This window comes from Schistocerca piceifrons, chromosome X (assembly GCF_021461385.2).
Source record: "Schistocerca piceifrons isolate TAMUIC-IGC-003096 chromosome X, iqSchPice1.1, whole genome shotgun sequence".
NCBI classification, from domain to species: Eukaryota; Metazoa; Arthropoda; class Insecta; order Orthoptera; family Acrididae; genus Schistocerca; species Schistocerca piceifrons.
Window position 1 is genome coordinate 801,708,664 of NC_060149.1, and position 11,878 is coordinate 801,720,541.

At 39.6% G+C, this 11,878-nt stretch overlaps 1 protein-coding gene across 2 annotated transcripts in view; it reads left to right on the forward strand.

The window, feature by feature from the left end:
• LOC124721214 (probable serine/threonine-protein kinase DDB_G0282963) overlaps positions 1-6,078 on the forward strand; it is a 141,201-nt gene extending 135,123 nt beyond the window's left edge. For both annotated transcript variants that reach the window (XM_047246064.1, XM_047246065.1), the window contains exon 7: positions 2,193-6,078. In XM_047246064.1, the coding sequence (XP_047102020.1) occupies positions 2,193-6,017 (3,825 nt within the window). In that variant the 3' untranslated portion in view covers positions 6,018-6,078. The remainder of the gene's footprint in view (positions 1-2,192) is intronic.
• The last annotated feature ends 5,800 nt before the right edge of the window (positions 6,079-11,878 follow it).

Consider the following 11,878-nt stretch of genomic DNA (forward strand, 5'->3'; position numbering starts at 1 on the left):
TGTGCTACTGATGTGAAGCTGGTGTGGGTCAGTAGAAGCTTATACAAAGCTTTTATGACCTTTTCTTGGAGGTTGATAGAGTAGGGGGATCCACATAGGCTTGGATGTATGACAGCGTGTTTACGAAATGGTCACTCATTGACAGGGAACCCGGAAAGGGCACTGTGTTAAAGTTCTGGCAGTTCATCAGGAATTTGTCCCAGATTTCATATTAGGAAATGTTGTTTCATTACGGCTCAGTGAACATTTTGTAAGAATCTGAAGTTGACATTTTATGTAAGATTTGTATAGGGAATAAATTCTCAAATTATTGGAAGGAAACATGGACATATATAAACAAAATTGTCTCTGACAGATATAGCATGATGACAGAAGGAGGAAAAGCAGACAGTATCACACACATGAAATGTATTTTGAATGTGTTTAGTGGATATGAAGTGCATACAGTAAATATAATCTCTTGTTTGTCAAGTAATGGGTGAGTAGTGACTGACATTCTCTTCATTCTTACCTCAGTTATAACATTTTGTATGTGGTCATTGAATGCCTTTTCACATTAGTGCAGAGAATAAATATTCAAATCTGATTATCACTTATCATACAAAACTTACTATAGAGAAAAAAATGTGCCAAAGAAATATAGACAGTATATGATGAAGCATAATTAAGCAGCCACCCACAAACTATGAGAAATGCTAACAATATGGGCAGCAGTGGTATGTTTAAGTTTAAACTATTTATATTGTCTTTAAATTTTGTAATCTATTACAGTACTGCCATTACTACTCTCACATTTTTTTCTGTTTTGTTCCTAAATCTTTCTTGTCTGTTGAATTTTACTTTGTTTGTGTCATTTGTGAGTAGTATAATGTTGACGTATACTGATGAGCCAAAATATTATAATAAACTGTTCATTAACATGCTGGTCCACTTTTGGAAAGCAGTGCTGCAGCAATTCTGAATGGCATACATTCAACAACTGAAATGTGACACTAGATAATAGAAAAAAAAAAAAAAAAAATACCCCACGTGATGCAATACCTGTAGATTATGGGTTGGTGGTTTGTGGATGTGGAATTAGTGCCTGATAGCATCCCAGATGTGTTCCATTGAGTTCATATCAGGCAAACTTGGTGACCAAGACATTGCGAGTTCACTATTGTGCTTCTCAAACCACTGTATCACAATTGTGGACTTAGGACATGGACAGTTATCCTGCAAGAAGTTGCCATCACCGTCAGGAAAGAAATTGAGCATGAAGGGATGCAGGTCGTCCACAATTATGTTCATTTAGTCCATAGTTGTCATAGTGTATTAGGTTACTAATACAAGTCCCATGGAAACCGAAATCAATATTCCCTTGTAGTATAATACCACCTCCACCAGCCAGCATACGTGGTGTGGTGCAAGTCTCGAGCATCTGCTTGCGTGCACGATGCTGTACCCAGACAAGAGTATCAACCTGGTGTAACAAGAAAAGTGATTCATCAAATTAGGTGACACGTTCCATCGCTCTGTGGTCCAACCTTGATGATCCTGTGCACAGTGCAATCATAATTAAGTGTCATTGGGTCATTCAACAGTGTAATTTGCCATAGATTACCAACTATTCTGCTTTACAAGGTGGATAAGGTTATGACCTCCATGTTCTGTGATGATGAGGCTTGGATGTCCAACAACTTGGTGCCTGCTCATGGATGCTTATAACAGTAGCATGTGAACAGTTGACCAGATCTGCTGTTTCTGAGATGCTTGTTCCTATCTACTGGGCTTGAAAGTGTGCCCTTTGTCAAAGTTGCTTATGTCAATAGTTCTCCCCATTTGCTGATTGTCTATGTGCCTATGCTCCACATACATACTTTTCTTACCATGTCACATGCCTGCAATGCCACTGAGTGATATTCAGTCTCTTGATGGGGAGTTTTCATAATGTTTAGGCCCATCAGTGTATATAGTAAGGCAGAATTTTGGTGTCATTGTGCGCTCAGCATTTTGAGATAATAGATATCCTAAATTTGTCCCATGCTCCATCTTGATGAAATGAAACGTAGTGGGAGGACAGTTTGTGGAGGTGACAACATAAAGATTGTGCCCCTGTTCTGTACATACATTTTCATAACACTGCACATATACATTTGTTATTAGTGTCTTTTCTTGTAGATATGTTTTCTTACTTGCTATCCCTCTTTCAGGATCATCAGCAGACAACAGCTATCCTGAAGAACCTCTCATCTGAAAGACTGAAGTCGAAAAGAGCTAAAATATCTCAGCACAACAGCATGAACAATCTGCATAGTTCGAAAGGCCTTGTGCACATTAAGGATTTAAATACTACACTTACGAATACATATACTCAGGGAAAGCGTTCACCACCGATGGCAATAGAAACACCTATTTCGTCGGAAGTTGTTCATTCTGTCTGTGATAAAACTCTTACTTCCGTGCCTAGCTCACTTGGTAATTGTACATCATCTTCCATGGTGTTCAAAAGTGACACAACAGATAACAGTAGGGGTCTCTCGAATGAAGTCAACTCTACCAGTGCTTTTCTTAGTCTGAAGGAAGACTCCACTAATGCTGGAAACTGTGTGCCAAGTGAAAAGGTGCATTTGTTGAGTGTAATAAGCAGAAAAAGTGATATTGAAGGTATGAGTGATAGTACTGTTCCAGTTAAGGACACAGTAATGTATGAGAGCGAGAATGCTGCTGCTGTAGCTGGTAAGTCTGACCAGACAAACTATAATGCGAACTTTCAAACTAGAGCCAGAAGTGTTGACTTCAGTATTGCCAACTCTTCAGATGATGCATTGTCTACAGCAGAAGGTATGGCAGTTAAGCCTGTGAGTGAGTGTGGCTTAGACATAAATATGCAGCTTAACTTAGGAACTCCTCTTGACAGTACTAATAAACATAATGTAAATAATCTAAATAACTTGAGTACAAATAAATGTTTATCTGCCTTCTCTCCTGTCCAGGACTTAACTCCTGGAACGATTATTAATGATGTCAAAACTAAAACTTCTGAAATAGTTTGTCATGATGCTTCTCAGCAGGATACATCCAGTAGCAAAATGCAAAAGCTTCCAATTCCTAGGATAAATAACATGAAGGTTAAAAAGGCAACTAATCTGATAATATTTCCCTCATCAGTGTCTTCATATCGGCAGACAGCAAAAAGGTATAAACACATACAACCAAAACCAGAAATAGGAGGCACTGGCAAATTGAAATCGGAAATTGAATCTAGTCAAGAAGACAATCAAGAATTCATAAATTCTGGTGTCAGCTTAGGTGTGATTTCTGGTGAAAGGGCCAAGTTCGACTGCAGTTCATTGAAAAACTCTCATTTTACAACAATAAAAAATGTCCCAGCTGCCTCAGAAAGCAATAAAAGTGACACGTCAGAGAATGTAAATGTGCGTGAAGTAAGTATAGAACATCTAGAGAAAGATGCATTCAGAGAATATTATCATGATGGAAATAATTCACAAGAGCAGGAGGAAGAACTGATGAAGTATTTCCAAAACCAAGACAGCTCACCTGCCAATGAAGAAGCCACAACACATGCTCCTATTCGAAGGCATTCATCTGCAGAAGTTCAGAGCAATACGTTATTTTCTGAATCAGCTGGAAGTAAATCGGATAAACTTTCACAGCTACGGCTGCTCCTAGAGCGTAATCTAAATCCTGCAACTTCCTGTAGTAGGTCAAAGTTCTTAAAATCAGAAGATCAAGTGCAGATATCTGATAGTGTGTCAGATTCCTCCGTAATGCAGCCATCATGCCTGTCAGCAGATAGTATAGCAAGCAGCAGGAACACTTGTGATGAAGAATTTTTTATGAGGAAATCTGCATTCCCTTTTGGAGGCAGTTCTTCAGCATCAGAAAGTCTTGTACTTTTATCACAACGAAGCCAACAGTTAAATAGTCCTAAGAAGCCTTCTGCCCTTTTGCCTTCTCTTCTGAATAACTGCGTGTCTGGTCTCAGTGCTAGAAGGAGAGTCAGTTTTGAAACACCAGCCGTGGAAGACAGTCATGAAAGCACGCGCCATATTGCTGTACCTCCTAGTCCCAATACAAGGCGACGTATTTTTAGTTTCACACCAATATCTCCTGGTCCCCATTCCCCAAACAACACACAACAGAAGTCATCAAAGCCATCCAGTGCAAATGCTAGCCCATTTGTGTCCCCACGAAACACCCCTATTCCACGTTCAAGGCAAAACATTAGCCATGTAAGTGCACAGTTGTGTTTGAACAGTAATATTCTGAACATGTCAAATCAAAATAATCTCTATGCATCATCATCTAGTCATCCTAAGCAATCAGCAAACGCTGCAAGAATAGTGCGTTCGAATTCTGTTAATAGCAGTTCTCCTTCAACCCAAGTTCATTACCCAGCTCCAAGACCACGAGCCCTTTCCACAACTACTTCTTTCCTTCATGCAACTGTTCAGTGTGATGCACCTGCAACAGGAGATAAGCACAGTGAAACCAATAGCCATTTCAATGCTGGCAGCAGTGCTGGGACCAGTGAAAATGAAAGGATAACTCTGAATTGTAGTAACAATATCACTAGTATTAGCTGTAGCAGTAGTAATAGTAGTAGTGGTAATAATAATAATAATAATAATAATAATAATAATAATAGTGAACTTGATAGTAGTGGAATACGTAGTGGTGAAGATCTTGAACTGAATAACTTCTGTGATACACAAATGAAGACTTGTAATGACCCTGCTGCATTATTTGCTATGCCAGGGGAAGCATTGCAGAAAGAGGCACATTCAAATGTTGTACTTCCTTTGTCTCCTGTTTCAGTTTCTGCTCCCCATTCACCGATGTTGAACATTCCAGCTGCAAAACGTGTAGAATGTGGTGTCAGGAACACAGTAAGCACCATAGATATTGGTACAAATTCTGTGAGGAAAAATAAAGATATTCTAGACTTTGAACCCAGTAACACTCTAAAATGTGAGAAGACACGGAGTGTAAGACCTAGTAGGAGGTCTGATGTTAGATCTTTGAGCACTATTAGTGGTGAAGGGCCTTCTGGAACACCTCTGTTGACAAATGGCAATGTGGTTGATCCACTGGCACATGAAGTCAGTCAGTTCTTTTCAGATGAGCAGCATTTTGTTCGGATGCTAGGAAATTCTCAAGTTCAGTCCAGGTCACAGTCTGTACCTCTGCATTGCCCAAATTCTGACAATACTGCCATTTCTTCAATATCAGCACAGCCTTCACCATTGTATCTAGGACAGCACAATACATTCTCCTTTAGTAATTTTGGATCATCAGCTACAAGTTCCGTCACTCCCACACCTGTCCCAAGTGAGTTTACTGATTTTGCTGTTACAGAAAGTTCAGCACAGTCTTCGAGCCTTTTAATAGTTGATGATGAGCACAATTCTGATACCGTTACAGGAGATTTGAACAGTGAAAATTTGAACCGCATCTTTAATATGTTGGATGATGCTCAAAATGATCATGAAAATAGACATTCAGCAATGGGAATATCCATCAGTAATGAAATAAGTGAATGTGATCTAGAATCAGCTTGTCAGAGAGCTCTGCAAAAACCATCACGTTCTTACCCCAATACACCTGTACCTTACAAAACTGCAGGAATAAGGGACCCTGTTGTGACATCTTTCAGTACCACTGCCAGTGCTTTTGAATCGCACTCAAACTTAACTTCGAGGTCATACCCGTCAACTCCACTGATAGGTATGCCAGTCTTTGGTACTTCAGATGATGCACGTCTCCAAAATGTAAACAGTGGTGAAGATTCTGTCAATCAGTTTACATTAAGCTTGTGTCAAGAACAAAGCACAGCAACTTGTTTTGCAGAAAGAAGGAATATGAGTCCTTTGTTAGACCAGAGCACATTTACTGTAGGAAATGATTTGGAGTTGGATACCCTGGAGGTTTTAGCAGACTGTGACTCAATTACACAACTTGTTCAGGATGTAAGCAATGTTAATGCATCGTCATCATCATCATGTGATATATAAGGACAATTTTGTTAAATAATTAATGTGTAGCACAACTTAGTTTCTTTTTGTTGTGTGGCTTCAGCACCATGTACTATTGGGGGATGGAAGGGAGGGGGGGGGGCAGAGAGAGAGAGAGAGAGAGAGAGAGAGAGAGAGAGAGAGAGAGAGAGCGTTTGTTCCCAGCAGAGCAGCCATAATCGATCCCAGTGAACTGAGAAATAATATTACCTATTTCTGTATACATGATTAATGAAAGAGCTGTTAGCACTGTTGTTCTTTGATCGTGTTATAAATGCAACCTTTTGAGCATGCACACGTACATGCCGCTGCATACCCCTCGCTCCCTCCCCCACCCCCACCCTCCCTACCCACACACACACACACACACACACACACACACACACACACACAAAAAAATTAGTTATATGTATGTGTGTTGTTTGCCAACATTGCTGAATGAGTGATTAGTATGACAGTTTCTCACACACTGAGTTAGGTGTGTCAACAAGTCTTACACAGTCTGAAATTCATGAAATTTTGTTATCGAAAACAAATATTAATATCCTTATAGTCTTCTGCAACAGCATACATGATGTGAGACCAAATAGTCATGATAATGCAGTCAGTGATAGCTGGTTCAGTGTGGCACAGCTAGAAAAACAGGATTTTACTTAAATTAAATTTAACAACTTTTCTGTTAACTCCTTTTCAGTTCTGAAAAAGTCCACACTTTATTCTGTAGTCACGATTTATGTATTTTGCCAGTAGCCAAAATAAATAAATTGTGTCTATAGAATAAAATATAAACTTTTTCAGTATTATATTGTTCACTATTCAACGTGCAGTTTGTTGGGAATACGTCCCGTTCAGTTGTTCAAGTGGGCTGCAGAAATTGGCGTGCAGTACCATATCGCAGGGCGTGCATTGAAGAACTTTGTAATAGTTATTTAATTACAAGACGAGGGAAACTGGAATTATATAAGAGACAGATAAAATAGTGATATGTATTTTAAAGGTGATACTATACCAAACTAGGAAGCATTTCTAAGTGCAAATTTTGGTCTTTCAGATCTAGAGTTTCATTGTATATGAGAGAAAAAAGGAGCTGCAAAAATGGAAGAAACATTAATATGGGGATGAAGTCAATTATCGTTAGGAACTGGAAAAACTAGCATTTTGCAGTAAATGGCAAAGAGATGGGAATTCTGCCTCTGAATGAAAAAATGCAAAATTGCTTAATAGACTCTATTTCATCGAATTGAATCCAGATGAACTATTTTATCATAGGTAGTTTGAAATAGCTTTATTTAACCAGTTTTCAGTGACTGGTGTTGTACATCATCTGGCAAAACCCAATTTGGAAAGATAAAGTGCATATCATCTGTGTTTGAAATAAAAAGTGTAAGACCACAAAAATGTATCAATGCACTCGGTGATCTTGTACCATACCAGTTATGAGCACTTGAATGGGTTGTCTAAAATAGACACCATGCAAAGTAACTCAATGCCCAGCCATGGGACCTATGACAAAGAAATGCCTATCTTTGTTCGTTAGCTAAAGCTCAAAAAAATGGTATAATGTGGACACTTTTAACATGGAAAATTAGGTGGTGGACATTTTGAACGGTGGTTGCATTGAATACCGCTAGATGTTGGGCCTGAACTACGTCATTAACAGTACACTGCTAACGTCAGCAAGCAGTTGTGGAATAGCTGCCGCTGAATGCTTTGTGTTGTGCATTGTATTGTATGTTAACCGGGGACCTAGAAACAACGGATAGGTTCCTTCCCCGCCGCAGCCGCAGTGGTCCACAACCCCACGACAACCACTGCAGTCCACTTCACCCCTCCGTCGCCCCACACCGAACCCAGGCCTATAGTGCGGTTCAGCCCCTGGTGGACCCCCCAGGGAATGTCTTGCACCAGACGAGTGTAACCCCTATGTTTGTGTGGTAGAGTAATGGTGGTGTACACGTACGTGGAGGACTTGTTTGCGCAGCAATCGCCGACATAGTGTAACTGAGGCGGAATAAGGGGAACCAGCCCACATTTGCCAAGGCAGATGGAAAACCACCTGAAAACCATCCACAGTCTGGCCGGTTCACTGGCCATTGACACAAATCCGCCAGGCAGATTCGTGCTGGGGACCAGGCGCTCTTTCCCGCCCGGAAAGCCGTGCGTTAGACCACACGGCCAACAGGGCGGGTGTGTTGTGCATTGCTTGTTGTTTTGTTATTTTGAAGATAAGTGAAACGAGTAATCCCGGCTGACCCAGATTTGATTACATCCCATACAACACCTGGCAATCCTTTTGATAATGTGTCAGTTCTGCTATAAGCTGCTGCCCTGCGAAAGAGAGGCGAGGCTTGTTTTCCTCCCAACCCACTTCTCTCTCTACTGGCAGTCCAAATTCTAATTTGTTAACACTTGTGGCCATCTGTTACTGTAGCCTAAACAGCCAGCACTGTGCACTATAGCGATTGCAAAACAAAATCTGTAACGTTTTTTTTACTCTACTGAAATTCTTAAGGGCCCCACACACCGGCGATGGATCGCAGCAATCCGTCACTGGCAATACTGTGTGCAGTCGGTCCCTCGCCTTGACACCACACACGAGCAGTTTGCTAAGCAACTTCAGTCAGTATTATAAATGCCACTGTGTTGATAAGTGCTGCTACGGAAAGTGAACTTCTATGTTTAGCAGCAGTTCCAGGAGTTTTCAGTGTCACCATGAATACTTGCAAAACATAAATTGAAAATGAACAAGAATTATAATTTATTAAACTTGCTTTGAAACGTTTTTCCTGGGAACTGCAGATTATTATACAGAATATATTACATTTTTCGTCGGCACCAAATGGGTTGATTACATCTTTCCTGTGTGGTAATATAATTCATTTTACATTTATTAGTCATCAATTCATTTTTTTATTTATTATCTTATATTTTATCTTCAAGTATTTACACAATATAGGCACATCGAGTACAATGTGGCTATAGAGAGGTTGTCAGTAGCAGCATTACTGATTACTCTAACCCTTGTTCTAATTTCGTACGAAGGAGAGTTAGGTTATATGAAATGACAAGGGCGTATGTAACTGTGTAATAGATTTGCCCTGAACATTTAATTTATAATGTGTTCTTAACATTACAGTAGGTACATACTGGTATGTCATTCTGTTTAGAAGTTAAAAACTTTAACTATGCGAATAATTACTTCATAAATAACTCGAAATCATAAGAGGGAGCCCATCGTATTGTGCCTATTACCATGAACTTCCCATCAATACTACTCCTGTAGCACAAGCTTCAAAATACTAATTACTGCAAAAATCAGAGGGTGTATTTTGTATTACTTCTTAATATAAATTGCAACTCCGGCTCACACTTCACTTCTTAGTGTAGTTCGTAGCTCCTGGATAACCGTAAATTCAAACGTAAATTTCTTACACAACATGGGCAAAGCAAAATGAAACAAAACTGTACAACCACTCTTAATAAATAGAGAATCAAGTCGCAGCCATATTGCCAAAGGTTGCTGCTCACTAGCTAGATAGCCATATTGCGTACATGATTTACATGCAATCTATCAGATTGTGTGGGATTTCCAGCAATCAGTGGCTGATCGCTGTGATTTGCCCATATATGTGCAATCTATGAAGCAATAGGTCACCCACGCGATGGACCGCTGCAGTCCGTTGCTCGTGTGTGGGGCCCTTTACTCCAACATTAAAATAGAATTACTGTACATTCAGTTCCACTTCTACACTAAGTGCTTTGTCAGTTTTGTCTGTAGTGTTATAAACCTTGGGTCGCATGACTATGAATTCCCAAGAAAGGTAGAAATCAATACTCTGCAGATTTTGTAATCACCGAAGTGGGCAAGAAAAGACAAATAATTTTAGAAACCCCTTAAATCAGCAATGCATTCAGTTCACCGGTGGAAAAATGCTGCTACTTCTCAAGAGAACAGTCATTTTTAAAAGCTTAAATACAACCAAACAAAGGCCATTTCAGAAGAAAATGGTGAAGTTTTTGCAGTTGCAAACATTCCAGTTAAAGGTTCCTGATCACCACTTTCTTTTAACAGTCAGTTTCAAAGAACTAAGACTTTGCTTGTTTTCACTTATGACAACCTTTTAAATTTGTGTGTCTAATCATTTACAAACAAAAATAGATCTCAATTATGACAAAAATAGACACAAATTTTGCAAAAAATATAAGCAAATTTTGCCAAAAATAGATGCTACATTTTCCAGTTCCTAATTATCGTCTTGTGTAAAGATATTGATATATATGTAAGTCAAGTAGTGAAGTACAACACACAGAATTTAACCAGGGACATTGGCTCCAGGTCTAGTATCGCAACTGTTTCCCTTTCAGATACAAACGGCCAAGGTGGTACTGTGGTTGGGACAGTGTACTCATATACTGGAACAGTGAGATTCCAATCTTCAATCGGCCTGAGACACATACCGTTGTGACTCTTTACATAAAGCCATAGACAATTTCCTTCCACATCATTGCTCCGTCTGAGTTTGAGTTCCAATTCTAATCATTTTGACGTTGGCAGAACATTAATATTGAACCTTCGTGCCATCACAGTCATTCAAACCAGTTGTATTCACAAGCACCACCGTAAACTACAGTTCTTAACTACTGACCTGGGTTGGTTTCAAAAATTCCTACATTCTGTAATAGAATGAGACCATTAGACATTGCTAATTCTCATAAGAAAGATATCAACTCAGAATTCAGATAAAATAATACAACAGAGACCACAATATGTGAGAAGCAGGGGTAGAAAAATTAAGAGAAGGAAAGAAACATAGTTAATAATTGAACAGCTGGAAGTGTGTTAATACAACAATAAAGAAAAATTTCTCAGTAGACACAGCAGCTTTGAGTCTGACTGTGAGACTTGCTTGTAAAGGCATTCCATTATATGAATGCATGGTGTCTGTTCTTTTGGACGTATCCAAAAGAACAGACACCATGCAGAATCCACAACTGTGATATATATTATGTAAACAGAAGGTGGAGGGCAGAAGAAAGGGAAGGGGCTGTTGATGTCAGCTGCATTAGGAATTTATGCAGAATCAGTGACAAGTGGAAATGTGTGCCAACTGGGATTCGAAATCTGGACCCCTTCTTGCTAGACAGTTTCATTAACCACTTAGTGAACCAGACACAGTGTTTATCACAAATGTGTGGACTCTCCTGTTACAAACAGAAACAACGCATTGATATAACTGATTTGCCTGGAGGGGCAATGAATCCTCCACACTCAGTGTGGATGCACAATTATGTCTGACCTCCTTTGGGAATATCAAAGTAGTGAGCATGGAGGACATGGACAGGGATTGTGGACAGGAGGCACTAGGGAGGAATGTGGGTTGGCTGAGAGGTGTACCGAGGTAGTCCGAATAGTTGCGATAAACATTATGTCTGGGTGGAGCTGTTGTTAACACAACTGCCTAGTAAACAGGAGGTCCCAGTTTCGAATCCCGGTCTAGCACACATTTTCACCCATTGCCACTAATTCTGCATAAAGTCCTGATGCAGCTGACATCAGTAGCTCCTTCCCTTCCCTTCTTTTCATTTCCTTTCTCCCCCCTCTCCACCTTCCATTTACGTAATTCACATGAAAGACAAAGGTTATAGCATACAGTTTTATTATGTCAGATAGATTCAGTTCAGCACATCTTTGCTGCAGAGTCAAAGGCTTAGAACCAACCTTCTTGAATGTGGCTGACTCTTTTTGCATTTCATTCTTGTTCCCTACACTATTACACTTGTGTGCTAATCTAAAGACCTTTCGAGGAAGAGAATTGTTAAAGAAATTCCAAAACTTTGAATTAGCCTGAAAAAGTACCTTA